At 41.2% G+C, this 21889-nt stretch overlaps 2 protein-coding genes across 4 annotated transcripts in view; one reads left to right on the forward strand and one right to left on the reverse strand.

Annotated features, from left to right (window-relative positions):
• The window catches only part of hs6st3b (heparan sulfate 6-O-sulfotransferase 3b), a 52993-nt gene extending 45530 nt beyond the window's left edge, over positions 1-7463 (reverse strand). For both annotated transcript variants that reach the window (XM_030080971.1, XM_030080970.1), the window contains exon 1: positions 6889-7463. In XM_030080971.1, the coding sequence (XP_029936831.1) occupies positions 6889-7433 (545 nt within the window). In that variant the 5' untranslated portion in view covers positions 7434-7463. The remainder of the gene's footprint in view (positions 1-6888) is intronic.
• A 2323-nt stretch (positions 7464-9786) lies between these two features.
• Positions 9787-21889, forward strand: part of uggt2 (UDP-glucose glycoprotein glucosyltransferase 2) — a 42980-nt gene continuing 30877 nt past the window's right edge. Inside the window, exons 1-13 of one of the 2 annotated variants that reach the window (XM_030080969.1) lie at positions 9787-9911; positions 10395-10557; positions 11225-11307; positions 11422-11552; positions 14459-14571; positions 14795-14972; positions 16230-16326; positions 16408-16480; positions 16665-16765; positions 17269-17368; positions 17955-18015; positions 18338-18429; positions 18600-18750. In XM_030080969.1, the coding sequence (XP_029936829.1) occupies positions 10430-10557; positions 11225-11307; positions 11422-11552; positions 14459-14571; positions 14795-14972; positions 16230-16326; positions 16408-16480; positions 16665-16765; positions 17269-17368; positions 17955-18015; positions 18338-18429; positions 18600-18750 (1308 nt within the window). In that variant the 5' untranslated portion in view covers positions 9787-9911; positions 10395-10429. The other variant, XM_030080968.1, reaches the window with a different exon arrangement.

The raw sequence follows: 21889 nt of genomic DNA on the forward strand, positions 1-21889 counted from the left end.
ACAATTCAATCCAACAGAACAATTAATCCATTAACTATTATTGGTGTATTTAAAAAAAGATTTCCAATTTGTGCACTTCTCTCACGCATTATTTCCCAATATTTTCACAGAGACCCCATGTAACAGTACACTGGAAACAACAATAATTTGAGGTTCATGAAAGCAATGTTAAATTGACAAAGTGCCCTGCTAATGAGGTGTTATGAAAGGCAGAATCTAGAGACATGGTAGAAAAATGTAAAATGCAACCGCTATCTGCATTCAAGTTCATTTGGGTCAGGTTAGTAATACCTACCTCCCACATGCCTATTCAGGGAGATACCTAACAATGGCATATAGATGTCAGGCACAGGTAGCAGATACAGCGAGACATGCATGGCTCAGTGATCGCAGCTGTAAGTGGTAACGGCCACACAGTTATTGCAGCCCTCTCTGCATCAGTTATAATGAATAAAATATGATGCGGGGTATTATTCAGCCAGGAGTAGGGCATGTTATCTGTGTGCCATGTAAGTAATAATGGGCTATTACTGCTGTTGCAGGTTTCCTGCTACCCTGATTGTTCTAGAAAATGAAGAGGATATGAAACTATTATTTCCAGAATAGTTAGGAAAAACAAAAAAACAGAAAAAATGAGGCAACAGTGCTGCAGTGCTGCAGAATCTGCAGAGATACACCCAGCATAACATGTTTATACAACTGGGTACTTTTCAGCCAAGCAATCCAACTGGTCAAATATGCATCACAGGCATTTATTTTTATTTTTTTATGTATCCTTTGGTTAGCCAGGAGGGTCCCATTGAAATATAGGAGTTCTTCTTCCAGGGAGTCCTGGCATTGTACTAAGTAATCCTAGCCATCCTTTATTATGAGTTGCTATTCCAACTCGGAGCTGGTCAGAGATCACTTTTGTTTTTCAGGTGTTTTTTTATTCGCCTGCATGTACACTATTTTAGGAAAACTTCTCAGACACTCCACCTGCCTTGGTAACCATTGTGTAAACGCCATAATACCCTTGAGGGCATTGTCAGCTAAGCCTAACACCTAGCTCTATCATGTTGTATCCATAATCACGGCAGAAAACACCCTCTCGAGTGTTATTGCTAATTGAGCACTACCTCTCCACGTCTGTGTGTTTCATCAAAGAGGAGCAAAGGAGAGCACCCATACGGTACTCCCGTTTTGGCTCTGGTCTCTTTGTACTTCTGAACTGCACATTCATTATGCATAAGTAACAAGAAAGCTGCTAATGAAGATTTTATAATTGATAAAAACTGCGACATCAGCATACTGCATGCATAACACGATCACATCAGGCCACAATTAAAAGGGGGGGGAGAACAGGTTTCCAGCTGATGAAAAAAATGCAGAGACTTCCAAAAATCTAACACTTTTAAGAACTGATTATTTCCCAAAAATCTAAGTGTAGCCTTTCTTTATTTATTTCACTGGATTTATTGTCTACATTTCAATTTGTTTGGGGTCGTGATACAAGAAAGGATTTCATGTAAGCGTAAATTATTTGTACCTGCAGACAGAACAGATTGAGGTTTCTGAACACACACACACACACACACACACACACACACACACACACACACACACAGTACAAGCACATGAATGGTTAACTCCGGGTATTAATAGCCCTGTGTTGGTAATGACATCACTCTTGTTTTCATTTTGAAAAACTCTTTAAATTTCTTACACCACATATGAGCTATAGCAAGGTGTGTTTTTGAACAGGGCCATAGGCACAGAAAGAGAGACGTTTGAAGCCTGTTTGCAGTTATTAACAGCAAGACTTTTAAGAAGGGAAAAAGTTTGAATGTCCGTAACGAATACAGATTCTTGAGGAATGGCAGCTGTGGCTGGCTGCAGACTATTCATGAACTCATCAAAGATATGCATAGTAAATGTTCTACCAAAGTGATATATTGCTCTAAGTAGAGATTAGTGTGAGGACGAAGACAGATATGGACAAAGGCCAAGTCAATTCTCTCCTAATTCCACTGCTGGCTGTTAAATGTCACCAAAAATACCACATGTAGAAGTTTTATAGGCAAGACAAATAATTGGTTCAGGCTGACAAATTTTAGCTTGTCAAGCCTCGATGGACACACAGAGATGCTGACGGTGTCAATAACCCGATCATATTATTCATCAAGCAGGATGACTATGATTAAGACAGCACGTATTTGTATATCAAAGAGATATCCAATTCCACCTTCATGTTCTCCTGTTTGACAGTCATCTGTGAAAACTAGGCTTTAATTTGTTGTTTCACCAAGTTTGCAGAAGAACCGTGAATAATTAAAATGATGCCAGTTGTAAGATGGAATAAATCAGAGGCTCAGGTAACTGGGAATCAGCGGTTACTTGTCTCTCTCTTCCCCTCCAGCTATTAACTTTAAATGCACTGCGCTCAAACACTCTGGGATCTTGGGGATGGCGTGTGAAAATCCTCACCCCTGTTGGAGAAGCAGTTTCTCACTCTGCTCTGTGATTGATAACATGCATACAAGGGTGTTTTTGTATCGGGGTTGAGTGAACTTGGAGGATACTGTTATGTGTGGCAGTGCTTCACTGGGGTTTGCCTTTTCCTGAAAAGTTTGCAAGATTATGGCTAAAATTGTAATTATGATAACTTCATGCACACACATACACATGAATTATAATAATTAGATGTGAGGATTTGAGGGACAAAATCTACATCTAATATCAACGTTGCACTATTTTCAACTGCAGTGGTCATTTAAAATGAAATTACACATTTACATGTTTCCTATAATATATGTATTGATGCAGTTTAGTATATGATGTAGTATGTATGATTTGTATATAATGCATTAAGATACTGTATATAGTTGATGGGGTACGGTATATATATATATATATATATATATATATATACACACACACACACACACACACTATGGTGGTTTGTAAAGCCCTTTGAGGCATGTTTATGAGAAGGGACTATTTGGCTATTTGAACTTGGGAGCACCACTGTCTCATTCACAAAGCGTACTATATGTTTACTATACGTACTATATGTTTCACTGTAAGAAATCCATGCTGTATGTTTGATAGCAACATCTCTTCAACTCAGACCTGCAGCCTTGGCAATAATGACAGAGTGAAGCAGAAAGTGCATTTTGTCTCTCAATGACAGAAGACCTGACTCCACCAGGATGAAATCAGATGATAAAACACAAAAGTGGAAAAACTTCAAAAACTCATTCTGATTTCTGTGGAAAGCTGCGTTAAAGATCTTTATGATAACGATTTAAGACCTTTTACAACATATGGAAAACACTTCAAAAGAAACAGCTTGGTATCAGCCATTGCCCTGTGCAGCAGGAGGGGGAAAAAATGAAATAGAAAAAAAACATAAATCACCTTCTTGTTCTGTGACCCAATGTCACACAGAATATAACTATAAGAGACACTCAAAAAGCTTCTGTGGAGCTAATGCTACATTCATACTCATGTACGGTAAAGAAAGCAGCATTTCTAGCACTATATAAGCCTCTGAAAGGAAGGCATTCCTCTCAATAAACCACACTCATTCAGAGATATAACAATACCAAACAGAAATAGAGATATGACTACAGACATAAATCAAGGCCCATTATCTCCTTGCGTGACTGAAGCTGGTATGTTGCTCTGAAAATTGCGCCTCTGCACTGGTAAATCATCCATCCTCTAACCACTCTCATATTAACATGCTGCTCTTCACACACCAACTTAAGAGGACAGCACTGAGAGGCATGTTTCTCCCCAAAGCCCCTGAAGACAGCAGGCCTGCCTGCTCCACTTCTCCCCTGACTGGCAGCCCACTCCAGAGGAGCCACGCCGCAGGACACACACACTGATCCAGTCTGACACGCCTGACCTTTCCTGGGCCGCACGGCTGGCTCAACCTGAAAAGGCCATGCAATGCCATGCGGGCGGTGCCACCGCCGCCCCATGTCAGCCCTCCTGCTGCCATCTAAAGAGCTGGCAGGGTGAATGGCCGGGACAGTGGACAGACAGCCACTCAGTCTTACAGGTTCTCAACCACAAAACAAGGGCATGCCATCGAAATTTGGCAGTGATATACTATCAGTATTCCCTTTTGCACCCTTTAGTGGGGCAAAAATTCACCAGTTGAATGCAGGATAACTTAATTTCATTTTTTTAATTGGTGAATTACTGCAGTGTGATGTTACATGTTTACATCAATTACCATGAATCCATTCCTTTATTACCTTTGTTATTTATTTATTTTAAAAAAGCTCACTACATACCATCTTACCCTCGAAGTGATTTTAGTTAAGGTACAGAGCACATATAAAATAATTCTCAAGGTGAAATTTGCATAATACAATACGTCATCCCATTTGCAAAATGTGCAGCGTGCAGTGGTGGCTGGTGACTGAAGAGGTCTAACATGATGTGTCTCCCTAACAGTCTTGGTAGAGGCGGTGGCAGAATAATCTTAAATAGATGCTGGGGCCACTTAAGAACAAGGGACGAGAGGACTGTAAGTGCAGAATAGATGCTGCAGCTGTGAAATGAAGAGCTGTCGCATCCAGTGAGCACTTTCCTGGGTAAAGGAAACACTTGGCACTGCAGAAATAAATCATGTGCTCATGTCCTTGTAGTTTAGTGTACAATTGTATTTTTCAAAGTGGAGAGGCAAATTTTCTCCCTTAAAATATCACAGTTAAAGAAATCCAGGGTGTGCTAAAACACTTCATTTAGTGCGTCTGCTAAATTGCTTTGCCCAGAAGATGTGTATGTGTGCCTTTTCAGGCTTATCTGAATATATGTCCGTATGACAAACATGAATAGGGTTGAATATGCCATTTTAATCAGCCACCTAAACCGTCATGACATCCTAAGAGCAAATTACTCCAGCGACACTGACTGCACCAAATAAAACACACAAGTCCATTCTGCTGAGAGAAAGCAAATACTAACGCTCATGCAGTTATTAAGTTCATTAGAATGGCCAACTTAAGGAGTTGTTCTGTTTCCCTGGTACATTATCAAGAGCACCTGCTTTTCTCCTGTATCGAGTTGAACACAAAAGGTGAAAGAAGTAATGCATTTCAAATTAACTGATATTGCTTACTTTTCCTCAGATGGCTTGTAACAACTAACAACATCTTGGGAATAATTTGACCCTATGAAGATGAAACGTCCTGGGATAAGATGACTTGAAATGCGACAAATTAGTGTAGATTGCACTGGGCACTAAGAACAGTCATAAGACTAGTCATATGACCAAGAATATTAGAGCAAGAATACGAATATGAATAAGAATTATCATAAAAATAAAAATAAGTTTAAGAAAAAAACAAGAATAAGAATTGAAATAAGAAGAATAGTTACTGTTCAAATATTTTTCGTCCCTGTAATTATAAGGGAAAACCGAAGATCAAGCTACTTGTACTGTTTATGCCATGATGAAAATGAGAACACCCTTTAAACTATGATGTCAATAATAAAGCACTGTATCTACTACTAATGACCACAGGGAGCTGCCACATCATACCAGTCATCCGCACCACTACACAAAGACCAGGTATGCATGGACATGTGTGCATGTGTGTGCGTGTGTGTGTGTGTGTGTGTGTGTGTGTGTGTGTGTGTGTGTGTGTGTGTGTGTGAGAGGGTGGCTTGAGCAGGATACAGCCCAACTTTGAATGTCTTAGTGGACAGAGATGGATGTCCTCATCCATAGGGATGAAAAGCCACTGAGGAAAATCAATCCCTGCTTCTAGCCATTTACCATATCCTTATGGATTTGAAAAGCATTTGTCTTGCGGTTTGATTAAATTCCCTTTCAGTTTTGAATATGAGCATTTGGAGCTTTTGTCCAGCGACGGTGAAATTACCACACAGTATCATAACATTTGGACAGTCGGGTCACATGCAACATTGTTTCTGCTGTGAAAAGGCAGTGCTGTAAATGGATCCAGAACAATTGGTTAAATGGCACGGGAAAATAACAGCAGTGGCACAGGCGGGCAGGTGCAGGTTCATTGTGAAGGGTTGGGCATGAAAACAAAACAATAAGAGGAGACAATTTAAACATCTGAAAGTTCAGCAAAGTGAAAGATATGAAAGGCAGATCCTGTTGATCGACAGAATATGAAAGGAGGGAAATTTTAATTTGTAATTGACTAGATTTTTGGTTATAATTGCTCATAATCAATTTGCCCAGATTTTTTTTCAATGCCATGTCATAGTAGGTTACAGCAATTAGCATGCAGTGCATACTACCCCAATCCCACCCCATCTCTCTCTCTATTTCTCTCTCTCTCTCTCTCACACACACACTCTCTCTCACACACACACACACACACACACACACACACACACATACAAACATACATACACAGACCTCCCACAATTCCTGGGTGACTGATTGCTGAGTGATTGATTGCCAGCAGTTGCCTTTTTACAATCAGCGTGTCTGTAGTTAGGTTTTTACACCTTGGACACCTTCTCTGACGGTCTAATCTTTGACTGCACAGGCAGTCATACTAATGAGCTGTGCAATACTTTATGTAGCAGCATTGCTTGTGTAACCCCCACCCCCAACCACCCACCCTCCATTGTGCATGCCCTGTGAAGCACCCATCAAGTAAAGTGTCCACCCCATGACAGAGGTGAGGCAACACAAAACGCTCACTGTTCAACTTCAAGATTACCTGAACTGTATGCAAATTTGTAGGAGAGGGCAAATTTACTGTTTGACTGTAAATATTAGCCACTGGGGACCTTGATGGTTGCCCTGTTGGTAAAACATGCTTACACACACACACACACACACACACACACACACACACACACACACACACACACACACAGGGTGAGAGAGACTGAGGCTTGTACCTTCTGTTCTTCTGCGCCTCTTTCTTGTCCATAATGACAGGGACACAGTTCGTTAGCTCGGTCCAGTCTGCATGCAGCCCGCAGCTCCAGCCGGTGGAGAAGCGGGAGAAGAGCCAGGACTCCTCTTTCCCCGGTCGGTGACATGTGCATTTCTTCTGCCCGGGCTTGCAGTCGCACGGCTGCTCCAAGCGAATATTCCTCACCAAGTGCCTCCCGAAAGTGGTTCCCCCAGTCTTCTGGATGTGCAAAAATACTATCACGTCGTCTCCCTTGATGTTGAACTCCACGTGCCTCTCAAGGTCTCTTTCGGTGAAGTTGAATTTTGACGGTAGTTTCGGAGGGCTGTCTTCCTCCAGGTCCTGATCTCTGTAAAAATCGTCGCTGTCCTGATACGGGGTGGAAAGTAGACTTACCCCCCTTAATTTCTCCCCAGTCTTAAAGTGGCATGAATTGCTGCCAGCGGGACATATGTACTGGTAACCTATCATAACAAAAAGAACAGCTAAAATAGGAACCAAGATGAGCTTGCTGGATCTATCATCCATTATATCAAAGCAGTGTCTTCATTCCATTACTGTGAATAACAATGGTGACCCACGGGTTCTGTAGGAGTCATTCCTTTAGGCTTCAGATGGGCTTAGGTGTCTGTGGATTTTCAAAGTGCCACATGTTGATCAAGATAATGTGAAGCTTTACCTTCTAAAGAGACACAGTCTGGACTAAACTGAGAGCCTACCTTTCGATCTGCAAACAATGCACGCCGTCTGCACTGTGCTGGAAGTCTTGTCCAAAATCAAGAGTCATGGCATACAGTATGCTGGCAGTCCAACTTCTGAGGCGGTTGCAGAGCTGCATCCGTACTGACGTCTCCCATGCTCGGATGTCAAGTTGAAATGAGGCAGTCGATTGTTCTGTTATTTATTTATTTTCTAAAATCTCCTTCTCTCCTCCTGATCCCGATCTAAAACGCGGTCTGTTTCATTTCGGTGGCATACTTGTTTCAGCAGAAATGTTGAAAAGTCGCCCGGCTCGGACTACGGGGCTGGATCCTGCTGAAGCATCCTACAACACCGCGGTTTGACACACTGACTGTGCTGAGCCAGTGTATTTGACAGGATACTGCATCCAAGCCGGCAAAGGCGTTTATGCTCTCTCGTCGTTGTTGGGCTGGCGAAGCTCTACATCCCATTTCCTCCATCCCATAATCTTGTTTCACATAGTGCACAGCCAGGAGCGCAGTAAACTGAGACAAGTGAACACATCTAATCACACATGAACACCAAATCCACTAGAACTTTGAAGTGCATTCCGAACATTACGGGCACACGCGCGCGTTCGTGCGCACGGTGCGGGAGCGCGTGTGTGTGACCTTTGATGAGTTAAGTGGTAGCACCAACCATCTGTTCATAGCCCACAGTTGTCAGCAAAGGCCACATAGTCTAATAGTCTTAATTGAAGCATAAGCCGGCAATGAAAGATGAGGAGAGCCCAATAAAAACAGCACATCTTCAGCTCCATGGTCCGATCCACGAGTCTCAGAGAGCCAGTGGTTAAACTCACATAGTCGACCCGTGGGCGTCGACTATTAAACCGTGAAATGCATAAAATATTTGGCGCAACGCCTGGCTGACATGCCAGAGGCTGGCTTGAAACTTACCTTTTGTGTGTTTGTGTGTATGTCCAAGTGTTTGTTATCTCGCTTTGAGTATGGAGAGGAAAAAAATATACATAGCCTACAGTAGGCCTGTGATGTTTAATCGTATAACTTATAATTAATTTTCTAATAATTGCATGCAAAACTAATTATTGTGGATTTGGTATTTTTACACGCTATTTTACATTTCTGTATCATTTTGTGGAAAACATGCGCTAAACATGACATATATTGGCCTAAAGGGGGCGCTGTAGTAAATGTAGGCTATTTGCGGTAAACCTGTGAACTAGGGGGTGGAATTTAAAAAAAAATCAGTGCTTCACCGTTCACATGATTATATAGCATTTTCAAGTAATTTGCATAATTTGCAAAAACCTAAATCTGCAAATTAGTTTCTGCATTCTTGTGATTACAAGCTGAACCTTGACAATAATGGTAATCATCATCATCATCATCATCATCACTCTGGTTTTCAGCTATATCTCATGAATGCTTTGTTCATCCAACTGCAAAATAAACAACAACAACAACAACAACAACAACAACAACAACAAAAATACTTTTTAGATACATGCATACATAGCACTTATTACATGTAAGTCTATGGCTCATGTAGTTTTAGTATGGAAGCATCCCATTCTAAAATGCGGCCTAAGGTTTAATGAATATGGAGATCTCAAACCCCCATACTCATACTATGTAAAGAAGTGCCTTTATTTATTTACTCACATACTTATTTATTTATTTGCTGTCTGAGTGTATTTGTTTGTCTGCTTTAGTTTCTCACACTACGGAATTGTAATGGGTGTATTTTCTATAGGCTTCACTTGTGCCGCACAATCAGTTGCCCTTCAGGGACAAATACCATTATTATTAACACCACCACCACCAATAATAATATTTTCATTAGTTGTCCCTTTAAGTGAGTGCATTTGTATGTGAATCCATATAAGAAGACTCTTCGGCTACAGCTGCACATTAGTTCATGCTAAATCATTTATTCATAAAGTATTCTATTCTATTCCAGACTAGTCTATTCAGACTAGCCGTGGTCCGACACAGCCTTTCCTCCACATCCTCCTGCCGTGTCTCACACTGCACGCTGCACTGTTTGGTGGGAAACTCTTTGAGCGTGCGGGCTCAGTCTCTTAGCTGTCTACCGCAGTGCCAGACAAAATTGCCATTTTAAGATCGCCTTTTATTTCTTTCTCGCCTCTTTCACCCTGTGTCCTGGGGATGTAATAGCATGTCGTGTACGTAAAAACAAACGACAAATGCAAAGCCCTATTTTCCATGTCGCTTTTCTCTCACAAACGAAGGAAGGTCCGCGTTAGCCACCACAATACACGGCAATTTGATAGCCGTACGGGTAGGTTAAGTTGTACAAAAAAAGATCTGAAGCCCTTTGTATGGAAGCGGTCAACATTACCGTGGTGAGGGAAATAGAGCCGGTAACAATGTAACCTGTGGCGGTGTAGTCCCGCTCTGCTTCGATACATGTGTTTAGCAGACTTGTCTTTGATGCTGCGTTGAGAAAGTCACGCTGCTGCACCGTTTTCATTCACAGCAGTGCAGCTGACTTTGGCTTAACTTCTGCCTGCTGTCTGCCTCAGCTGCTTGTTTGTAGTCATAATATGTTAGCTAACCCACTAAAACAAATACTACTACTACTACTTGACATACTTTTTGTAATACAACGTGAGCCGCAGCATAAGAGCCGCTCGGTTCTCTGTTTGTGCGGGATTCAGACTACAATATACAGTGTTGTGGGCTGGGGTGAACAACTACGTGGCACTAGCCCCTCTTAAAGTGTGTAGCTGTCACTGATGTCCTGCTGTTTGCTCCACGTCAGGTTTACGTTACGCTGTGGTTGTCTCGGCGCTGTAGATGATGAGGACCTTTGTGCTGCTCTTGCTCTTGCTGTTCAACATCCATCACGTCCTGTCCGCATCCAAAGGCGTCTCTGCAAGTCTAAAGGCCAAGTGGAGCATGACGCCTTTCCTCCTAGAGACAAGGTACCCTCACCCTCTCTGCTACCTCTGTCTGTACAACACACAGCCCAGTGCCAACATAATTGGCACCTAAACCACATAGCCACAGCTACATCACTCTGATTGTTTAGATCTTTTTTGTTTGTTTGTTTGTTTTGTTAGTCATCTGTCTCTCACACTGTGGAGGCTCTGGAAAAATGGAGAGGTAGAAAAGCAGGACATCCAGCTGTGCTGTCATTCAACACCATCAATTACAACACTGTTAATTATCTTTCCATAATATTTGCTATTTACTGTGTAATGTTATGTGGTGCTGCCTATATCTATGCCCAGTGCCTGCATTAAGATGTGCTCTATTATTGCTTACAAGCAGTCACATGTGCCATATGCAGTATACATGGACAAGTTTTTATTTTATATTTTTGTCCTGACAAATAAAATGTATCAAATTGAAAGATATTTTATTGTATGACACACATCATATAATACTAAGCACAGATGGAAACTGAAACTATGAAACCCAGATGGTTGTAAGCATAAATAAGACGAATATGTGGTCATAGCGCTCATCTCATCTGCTAAGTTAGAAAAGAGTTACCAGTTAATGACTAATTTGTGTAATGTGATTTTACAGCATTCTGTTGTTTCTATATTTTCCTTACTTTTTACAATTTCTATTTCTCCTGCGTAGTGAGTTTATTGGAGAAGATGGGAATGACAAGTTCTGGCAGTTTGTGGACACTGTGAAAGAGCTCACTGTATACAAGAGTGGAGGTATGTTTGTTTTCAGAGCCATTCACTTAGGTCATAGCTGACTCTAAATCACCTTGCACAACAAATTTTGCACTGCTAAAACACCATAATATTATCCTTGTTGATATCTCACAGAGTCTGTGCGTTCATACTACAACCTGATTCTGAAGAAGGCTGCGCAGTTCCTCTCAGATCTTCAGCTCAGTCTTCTCAAATTTGCACTGTCCTTGCGAGCCTACTCACCGGCTGTCTTTGCATCACAGCAGGTATGTATGGCGCCCCCTATTATACCACAGTCACTTCCAGTCTCTCATTTTGACAGGCTCAGAGGCATTCTGATGGGTGCCAGTGTCTCTCGGTAACGGCACTCTGGTCACATTTGTGTGCATGTATACGCTGCCTTGTTTACGTTTGATCCCTGATGCAAAACAACAGTTGACCACAGTAACACACACAGCAACAGTTCCCAAGGCTAAGAGTAGTAGCAATAAATTACATTGATTCAGTAAGTCGATAGCTTATGAAAAAAACAACCTTTTGATATAGCAGTTGAAAATGAATTTAAAATTGATGGCCAGCCTCCCACTTAAATGTAGCCCAAACAGACAGTTTATTGAAGTCACTGACGAGGATCTAGATGCTCTCTGTAGGGAGGGGAAAGAGGCTAATGCCTTAAAGCAGACGTCCAGGGTGGCAAAAACATTCACCAGCTGGGTAGTCAAATGAATGTATTGGTCTTAGAATAAAATGCTCCTCAGTATTTAATGCCTTTGCTCAAGGATAAAGCCTTTTTTCTTTTATTTGAAGACAGAGTGCCTTGGTATACCCTTGTCCTTGGTTGCTTCCACTTTTCATGTCTTTTACCACAAAGGCAAGACTTGGAAAAAAAAAAATGTTTTTCTAATTGTTCATCTACCTGCCCTAACAAAGAGAACCTGTCAGTGTATCAGAGCCAAGCAGTCTTATTGATTTTCAAAATGTATCAGTCTTACCACAAGCATCTTTTGTTTGATGCTGCTTATAACCTCTTCATGCACACAACCTTGGGAATGTTGTCAGTGTTCCTACTCTATCTAGAAAATTATGAGCAAGTATGGGAAATAATTTTGATCTTTTCCAGGTCTTCAGCATAAATCAGACATTGCAATATTAAGCCATACAAGTAGTTTAATTTAATTTTGTTGACATTTGGAGCAGACAGATGAATATGTTTTCCACTGTGTGTGTGTGTGTGTGCGTGTGTGTGTGTGTGTGTGTGTGTGTGTGTGTGTGCGCGTGTGTGCGCGTGTGTGCGCGTGTGTGTGCGTGTGTGTGCGTGTGTGTGTGTGTGCGTGCGTATGTGTGTGTTCGTGTGCGTGTGCGTGTGTGTGTGTGTGTGTGTGTGTATGTGTGTCTGTGTCTGTGTGTGTGTGGGTGGGGATGGGGGTGGGGGGGCGCAGAGTTGGTCAAACACCTGTCCATATCATGGCGCACAGGTCAACTGTGGTACTTACTGCTCATGGGTAAATGAAAGTTTTCTGAGAAATGGCTTAACTGTCCAAAATATAAAACATGGTTGGCGAAAGACTCAAAAACAGAGACAATAGCATGGTGCAAAGTGTGTATGAAATCATGTGACATCTGTAACATGGGTGAGGCAGCCATCACTGGTCATATGGAAGTATGGTTGATCTTGTGAACACATCGCCAGCACCCGGTGTCTCATCCTGTTTTGCCAAACCCACCAATGCGAGGACAACAAGTTGATGAAGCCACCACCAGTCTGACAAAAAAAAAAAAATCCACTGAGATGTCTGGAAGTGTAGGTCTGGAAATGTCTGGAGTCTTGAAATGGAAAATGTATTGGAACCTCTATTATGAAATTCAGATTCAGATCCACCGCCTATAGGAAGCTCTTCACACTGTTCTTTGTGTTCTGGGATGAATCTATTGTCATCTTACCAACATCATTTAAAGTACATGTGTTTACAATCTGTGTTCATTGCAGTGGATGCTGCAGACACAGAATGACGCCGGTTAAGAGCTGACTTTCACACACAGTGTTTCACACCTCTGAGGTGCAATGTATTGCATGGTCAAATCACTTGGGCGGAGCCCTCTCCAGTTCACTGTGAAAGTGAAGTGGTTTCAGTTTCACACACAAATTGTGTTGTTTCTCATAAACAGAGACAACACATTTTGAATATTGAGAAGAAATCAATCTGAAATTGGAGATTAGGTTCATTTAAAAGAGGCAAAATGGCATTTTGAGAGCTTCTTGCTTCCTTAATTTGATGTATTTGCTGTTGAAACATGAGGTTGGAGTGGGGCTTAACAAATGTGTAAACCTGTAGGTGATGAGTCAAGGAGGGAAAGCAGAGATTTTCAATTGGAAGGAGATGGGAGACTTGTGGATGTTAACATTGACAACAGTGTAACGGCCGGCTGGACTGCATGCACCCGTTTGGGCCAATCATATCAGTCCTTTATATGTATATCGAATTCCTCTGTGGGCAGCGAATTCAGACTCAGCTCTGCTCTCTCGCAAAAGAATGTCTTTTTTTCTAAACAGGCTCATCATGGCTCTCTGAAATGATCATGTAATGATGAACATGTTTTGCATGAGCGGTAACAAGGTAAATTTATTATGTCAAAAACCATTTTCTTAAAAAAAGCTGTTTGTTGAGCAGACGTCGTTACATATTTTCAGTCAGTGATTGTTGTCTCCCCTGGGGAAGTTCTCTGGAGAAAGGCAGTTTTATTTTATGTGAGGGATGTGATTCTTAAAAAATGTGATGCTTTTATTGGGTGAAATTTGCATCCATGCCCACTAGTTCCTCACAGTGTCACCATTGGTGATGCACTTTTACAGGAAGAAGGAGTAATGGGATTTTGATTTGAAAATACAAAAAAAAATTTAAATTTGGTATATTCTTTAGAAGAGGTGAATTTGCTAACAAGTTGAAAAGTCAACTTATCATTTCATTGTGACTTTAGGGCATAATATTGCTCTTTGCAATGATACCGTATACCATTTGTTGGAGCTTTTATTGAAATGGCTGCACATTGCTGTCATTGTGTACTTTTTAATCTGGGTAACCCTGGGAGAACAGAAACACCTGACCCTGTCTATGTTAGTGCAGTGCTCTGGCCAGTGCACTAAGAGCATTTCTCTCCTTGCTGCTCTTAACAGATTGCCAGTGATGAACCACCGCCTCAGGCTTGCCCTGCTTTTGTCTCTGTCCATGGTCAACATGGCTGCAGTACCAAGGACATCAAGAAACTCCTGAAGGCAGCTGCAGGCAGGTAACCCAAAATTGCACTGCAATCTCCTATGAAGCTAAACTGAATCAGTAAAACAAAACCAAATGAAAATTATAACAACTAATTCTGTTGCTGTTTCCATTTAATTAATTGACCATATTGGCAGTTCTTATAATTGCTTTTTGCTTCCGATGGACATATGATGTTGTTAAAGCAAACAGTTTTTTTTAAAAAAATATTTAACAACCTCTCTAAATCTTTTCAGGCCAAAACCCTATTTATACAAGAACGATCACAGATATCCAGGTCTGAATAAGACTGATGTACCAATTGTGATCCTCTATGCTGAGATTGGAACCAAAAAGTTCACCTCCTTTCATAAGGTGCTTTCTGAGAAAGCTGAAGAGGGCACACTTATATATGTACTGCGTCATTTTGTAGCGGTGAGTAGCAAAGCTTTACAGCCTCCTTAAAGTGAAGGTCCTCTGAACAAACACTCTTTTATGAATGACATGGTTTGGTCCACCTGTCAATAAATGAGGTCTCTCCTACTTCAGTTCTCCTGTGCTTAGGCCTTGTTTTTCATGTAGAAGCACACTATTTAGATTTAAGTAGCACTTGAGTCTCCTGCTTGTATACTGGTGCTGAACAAGGGACGCATTTTTTCTCAGTGCATTTCCGTTCCCGACCCTTAGCTCCCTTTGTGTCTTATGGTCTTTCCGTTTATCAGGGGTTTGTAAACAAGCTATCATAATAGAGCTAGTGTGTGCATATTTGGATATGGTAGTATAAATCATTACTTGAGTTTAAAGTTGAAAGAATTAAATGAAAAATGTGCACCATTGTATCACCTCATCTTCTTTTGGATGCTAGAAGTGTTATCTTTCTCAGCTGCAATGTTGGCAAAAGCAGAGGTCATCAGAATGGTGGACCAGAGGGATTGCATTAGCAGCCATTGTTCAAGAAAAGAAAAAAAAGATTCCTGAAGAGAATTCAGCATCTGACTGAGAAACAGATGCATTGACTCAGTTTGCAGAGCTAACAGGCTCTTTTCAGAGATGTTCCATGAAGAAAAGCAGAGCGTAGGTGTGAAAGGCTTCTGATCGTGTCTGTGAAACACCAAGGCAGTGCTTTGAATCCACGGGACATTAGTGTCAAGGTTGAATGTCAGCAAATATGCTGCCACTTGTTGCTATCCACATGCTTTTCCTCCCACTGGCATTACGTTTTGAAAGTTTTAATTTTTTTTTAGGCTTTGCTGACTGTTGATGTTAGTTACATTTAAGGTTATTTAATTTCCAGGATGTGATGATAATATTGTCTTACTGATATGAACTTGTTGCTGTGAAAATTTGTAGTGGAACATTGCGTTGTTACTAGAAACAAAACAACAAAACAAGCGCCTGTTAGATAGTAGCCATAACAATCTGTGAACTGCTTCACCTTTTCAGATGATACAATGTGGAAATTCTCAAGCATTATTTTTCACTAAATATGAAATATCCCTTCTGGTAAACAGATAACTTAAATATCACAAGGGGGCATAAAAATAATGAAAACATAGATTGACAGCATCTTCCATGGGATGGCTATAAAATGTAGTGTTTGTTATTATTGCAAATCATTTGGAAATGATGTAGCGGAAAAAAAAAATGCTCAAGTTACCTTTAAAATCACTGTTTTGTTAATTACTCCTGTAGAATCCAAAGCCTCAGAAGATGCTTTTATCTGGATACGGTGTTGAGCTGGCTATAAAAAGCACTGAATACAAAGCTGTGGATGACACCAAAGTGAAAGGTCAGTTGGTGGTTGATAGTCCATTCTGTACTGTATATCTGCTATGTGCAAGATATTAAAACACCACGCTTTACTCTGCAGATTCAAAGATTGCTGTGAATGCTGAGGATGATGATAATGATGAAGTCCAAGGATTCCTGTTCGGAACATTAAAGTAAGTTGCTAAACTGTAAAGTGTTTTTGTAAAGATTTTTTCTGCAACTTTTACCTTTTGTCATTACTGTTGTCACGGGAGGCTTACTGTGCTCTCTCTGCACTTTGTGTGACTTGATTAAAAACATGTCGGACTTGTCACTGCAAAGAGCTATATCTCCTCTTTTCCTTTTTCCTTTCTTGAGGAAATCTCACCCTGAACTCCAGGAGCAGCTTGGGGAACTCCGCAAACATCTGCTGGAGAGCACCAATGACTTGGCCCCTCTTAAAGTGTGGGAACTGCAAGGTACTGATCTCTAATTTAAGAGTGTGTCCTTTACTGGACAGAATTACTCTTTGTAATTTACAACAAAACTGTAAATCAATATTCAATCAATCAACACAGCACCTGGCTGTAAGAACAATGAGGAAAAAAACTCTCTGCCTTAGTGTGACCGAGTGACATAAAATCAAACAAAACCAAACTTTAGCATCACTGAATGAAATGCAAACCTGAATTTTGTTTTTGGTTTGAGCTCAGCAAAGCAGTAATGTAACCAAAGATAAAGATGCTTTGCTGTTATAATGCTTTAGATGCTGTCAGCCTTGTATGGCTACTTTGAATATGACGTGGAGTGCAAATGAATAGATTTAAGACCTCTACTAGCAATTAATCATGTAACAGCCGGTAATCACAAAGTCAAGTTCATGTTTTTGATTTTGATTTCCGTGTATGGATTTATTTTTGTCTAGACGCGTTGTCCATTTGTAGATCTATAAATGTTAATGATTTCATTACTTTCTCAACAGATCTTAGTTTCCAGGCCGCTGCGAGAATCATGAGCATGCCAAAGTATGATGGTCTGAAGCTCCTGCGAGACCTCAGTCAGAACTTTCCAAGCAAAGCCAGGTAAGCAAGTCAAGATACAAAGAATGAAAAAATCATTTGATTCTAAGTTTGTGTCTGACTGGCTACTACGTTTGGCCCTAAAAGCTTCAACTAGGCATACTAAAATGCATTAACCACTCAGATGCAAAGGAAGTATGAAACACCAAAAAATCAACCTTTCTGGAACATTGTTCATTCTGAGGTGAACAATAAGTCCAGGCACAATACCTGCTCCCATCCAAGCATACCTGAAAGGCACCATTTACAAACCCATTTGTCTGAGTGTACGTATTATATTTCTAGATCAAAATAAGTAATTTATTTTCCACCCATAAGGTGATGGCATTTATTTTTCTACTATTATTAGGTCCCGATAAATACATCCAATAGTTCATAGATTTAATCAGCTCTTTTTAATGTTTGCTTGTTTTGGGCCCAGACATCGTATAAGAACACCCAAACGTGCTGAGTAAGAGTTGGAGTGTTTACTGCACACATACCATCTTGAGGGCCCACAGATTTTTGGAGATTAAAACCTGGGTTTTACTGCTGGCTGGGGATGTGGAAAAAGCTGATGGTGACTGTACATGTTTTACTGTTCCCACAGATCACTGACAAGAGTGGCCGTAAAGCAGGAAATGAGAAAAGAAATTGAGGAGAACCAAAAGGTGTGATATCGTAAGCGGCATCCCATAAGATAGAGCAGGAAGTCGTCCACTTCTTGCACTGTTTGATAGCATCTCCAGCTATTGCATGAGTATCATTTAATAGAACATGTTTCTAATCTGTGTCTGAAATAAATTATAACATAACCACATCAATCATGACATTTTATTCTTGCTTTTCTGCTTTAGTGTCTGTATGCTGTATATCTTTTCTGCTTTCTGCTGCAGTCTCTTCATATCTTATTGTAAGATCAGAAACCAGGGATGGACTCAGTCTTGTGGGGGTTTTGGCATTGGACTAACTGCCCTGAGTTTGTTCTTTCAGCGACTCAGTGAGACCATAGGAGTTCACCCGGGAGACGGAGCGCTCTTCATCAACGGGCTGCACATTGATCTGGACATTCACAACCCTTTCAGGTAGGATCCCAGCAGGAGGGAACAGCAGTCTGCCTTCTCTCTCCATAAGAAGCCTCAGCGCTGGCCATGGCTCAATGATCCTCTTGAAACATGATCAGAGTTCCCAGCAGCACATAGCCACTGCCCCTGCTTGTGTGGATGAAAACTAACTTGTAATTTTGCTTTGACAGCATTTTGGACATTATCAGAGGAGAAGCCAGGGTCTTGGAGGGTCTTCACAACCTCGGCATAAAAGGAGAACATCAGGGCACGCTGCTGAGGCTGCCTGTGAACCATGTGGAAGACAGCTATGCTTTAGATATCAGAAATCCAGCTATAATGGTGAGAGACTGTGCCAAGTTCTGCCCAGCAGAATGGATGCTTTATTCTCCTGGCCCAGATCAGCATTGCAGGTGTTTTGTTTTGAGTACTCACACCGGGGTGTAGATTAGTGGATCAGTCATCAGGCTATTGCAACAGTCCTGAGTCTGCCAGAAACCTCAATTACAAACTGGGAAGTTAGCCAAGGAAAGCTATCAAATTAAAAACTTGCAAACTTTCATTTTGCACCCCCCCGGCCATTTTAATATTCAGGATACTCAGGGAAAAAAATGCCAAACAAATGAAAGCGATATATTAAGTCTGGAGTGTAATACACATTCAACAAAGTGTGCCAGCTGTCATTCAAACCTGTGTCCTCCCTTCTAGAGAGTGCGTGAATGTGAGAGAGAGAGAGAGAGAGAGAGAGAGAGAGAGAGAGAGAGAGAGAGAGAGAGAGAGAGAGGAGAGAGAGAGAGAGAGAGAGAGAGAGAGAGAGAGAGAGAGAGAGAGAGAGAGGAGAGAGAGAGAGAGAGAGAGAGAGAGAGAGAGAGAGAGGAGAGAGAGAGAGAGAGAGAGAGAGAGAGAGAGAGAATGATTAGTGTGCGAGAGATACACACTTTTATATCCGACGGAAGTTTGAGAGCTCCTGACAGAAAGGGCAGTGTTAGTGCCGTTTAGTCAGCAATGGATCATTTACTCTGACTTTGGCTCTATGTCTTTCAAAGCTGAATCTCACAGCTTTCTCTGATGTTAAAGAGCAGTGCTATATGGTGCTCATCATAACTAGGGTATACTAGGGTTTTTAAAACAATTATTTATTGGAGTGAGTATCCATATAACTAAGTCCAGATGACCTGATTCAATTTCCTTTAGTAGAATATGGTAGTCTCCTCTGTCTGATTCATTTATCCTTTATCTGACTGAGGTTTGTGCAAGTTAGAATCTATGGGCCCGACCATGGCTCTGAAATATCAGCAGCCTGTGGTGCTGAAGTAATAGACAGATTTGTATTTGCACCTTTTTCTCAGACCCACCTTTCTGTCAGTTTTTCTTGGATTTGTAATAATCTCTAAACTACACACTATAAATAGTCAGTTCTATGCTATATTGTAGCCTATATACACTGTAGAGTAGTGTTACCTTCATGATCAAAGTGACTATGTGTAGTCGCAGAAGAGCAAGAGGATCATAGAGACACACTGCTGCCTGTAGTATTCCTATAATAATAATTTAATATTTCTATGATCATTCAGTAGCATCTGTGTTGCTGAAAATACACCCCGGTCCAAGCCATCTCTATAACAAAATATTTTAGGGGAGATATGACTACAGATATAGGGTGCTGTCTTGCGTCAGAGTCCCTAAACCCGTTATTTGGGGATTTAGCATTGTGTAAGAGGCGTTCCCCCACAAAAGTTGCTATCTTGCACACCTGCCGTTATCCCTAAAACACTTGCGCTACCCGTTATATTATGCATAGGCGTGGTTTTGGCGTTACGCCAGTTAAACCAATCAGTGTCCCAGGTGCCATTGCCTTTCAAAGGCAGGCTGCACTATCCCAGATCTGCAAACCGAAACCCGTGATGGAGAGAGGGAAGTTGCGATTTAGTACTATCTCTTCCATTTTCTCAGGGGTTCAACTGAGGCTAAAGCAAGGTGGCTTTTTGTAGGCGAGTTAATTGGGGAGGTGGAGCCACATGTGCACGTCCACGTGTCCAAGTGGACGCGCATTGAAGCTGCGCCCAAATGGGAGAGCGGGTGGTTCTGCGGACCCGCTATCCGCTTTCCCTAACGTGTGTGGTCAAAATAGCAATTGTAGGGAAAGTGCATAAACACGCCCACGGGCACACCTCCAGGCGCAAATAACGGAGTCGGCATAATGTATAGCGGGTAGTGTGGGCGCAAGATACCGTTTAGGGATAGTGGAAGCTCCTAAATGCGTAATTTCATGGGTAGTGGGTAGTGGCAACGGGTAGTGCAGTGTGAAAGATACAGCCCATAGTTTTTACTAGATGTTTGGTGTAACCTGGGAGTGGCGCAGGTAATGTGACTCAGGGTATTAACCTGCACTGACCGCATTGTACTCGGCTGCTAGTTACTTAATTTCAGGTAAAGTTTACAGTTAAAATGGTGTGTGTATGGTATGTGTTTTGAAAAATAAGCATTATTAAAATGCTTAATGTTGACATGCAGTAGGAGAATAGGCCTTCGGAAATATGTATATTTAGTCCAATAGCAGCTCTATTGAGACGAAATTGTAATCGCAATTAAAATATCAAGAATTAGGCTGGGCCTGTATGATAATCCCGCAGTCCTAATATAAAGTAGCCATACAGAAGCAGGCTGTGGCTGATGCAGGTCTCACATGTAGAGGAGCACAACAGCAGACAGGGGAGAAGGAGAAACTGCGGCTGCAGCTCGAGGCATTTTCTGACCAATTTCTGAGGCCTGGTCAGAAATTAACAGAGCTTGGAGCAAAAGTGCCCTTGAAAGCTCATAAACTTTTTTTTCCCTCAACATTTATGGTTAATGTGTCCTGCAACAATGTCCTTTGGGACGTGTACATGGGTGTGTGTGTTGGTTGGTGGTGTGGGAGCATTAGATTCTCCCACTGGGCAACCCCCCACCCCCGCCCCCGCTGAAAAATAACAAATCACCAACTGATTGTTAGTTAACATCCATTCAAGGTCATTCAGAGAATCATTAATGTAGTCAAAGGATTTGATTTGTATAGATGAACCAAAAGAGTATACAATCAAAACATAAGTATTTATACCTAACTAAAACAAAGCACAATAAATGGAAGTAAAATGGGGAAAATCAGAATGGAAAACAAGAGGGGTAATTAAATAAAACTGGTAATAAATTGTGTAGAAATGAACAGTTTATACATATTCAGTAAGTCAGTAATCCCCATAGCTCCCTAGAACTTAAGCAACGCCATGAATTATACTCATTATTTTCCCATCGATACAATTGTTGAATACCCTTATTGCAGACTGTATCTGACATCTGCACATCCAATATTCCTTGTAACGAAAAGGGGCGGTGTGAGGTATTTATACATATAGTGTTGCCCTATTTAATTTATCAGAGGTGCAGTTCACTACTTCTGTTTAAGAGCAGAGGCTACATTTATCATCTCATATATTCAAGTTAT

This window comes from Myripristis murdjan, chromosome 21 (genome assembly GCF_902150065.1).
Source record: "Myripristis murdjan chromosome 21, fMyrMur1.1, whole genome shotgun sequence".
Taxonomy (NCBI): Eukaryota; Metazoa; Chordata; class Actinopteri; order Holocentriformes; family Holocentridae; genus Myripristis; species Myripristis murdjan.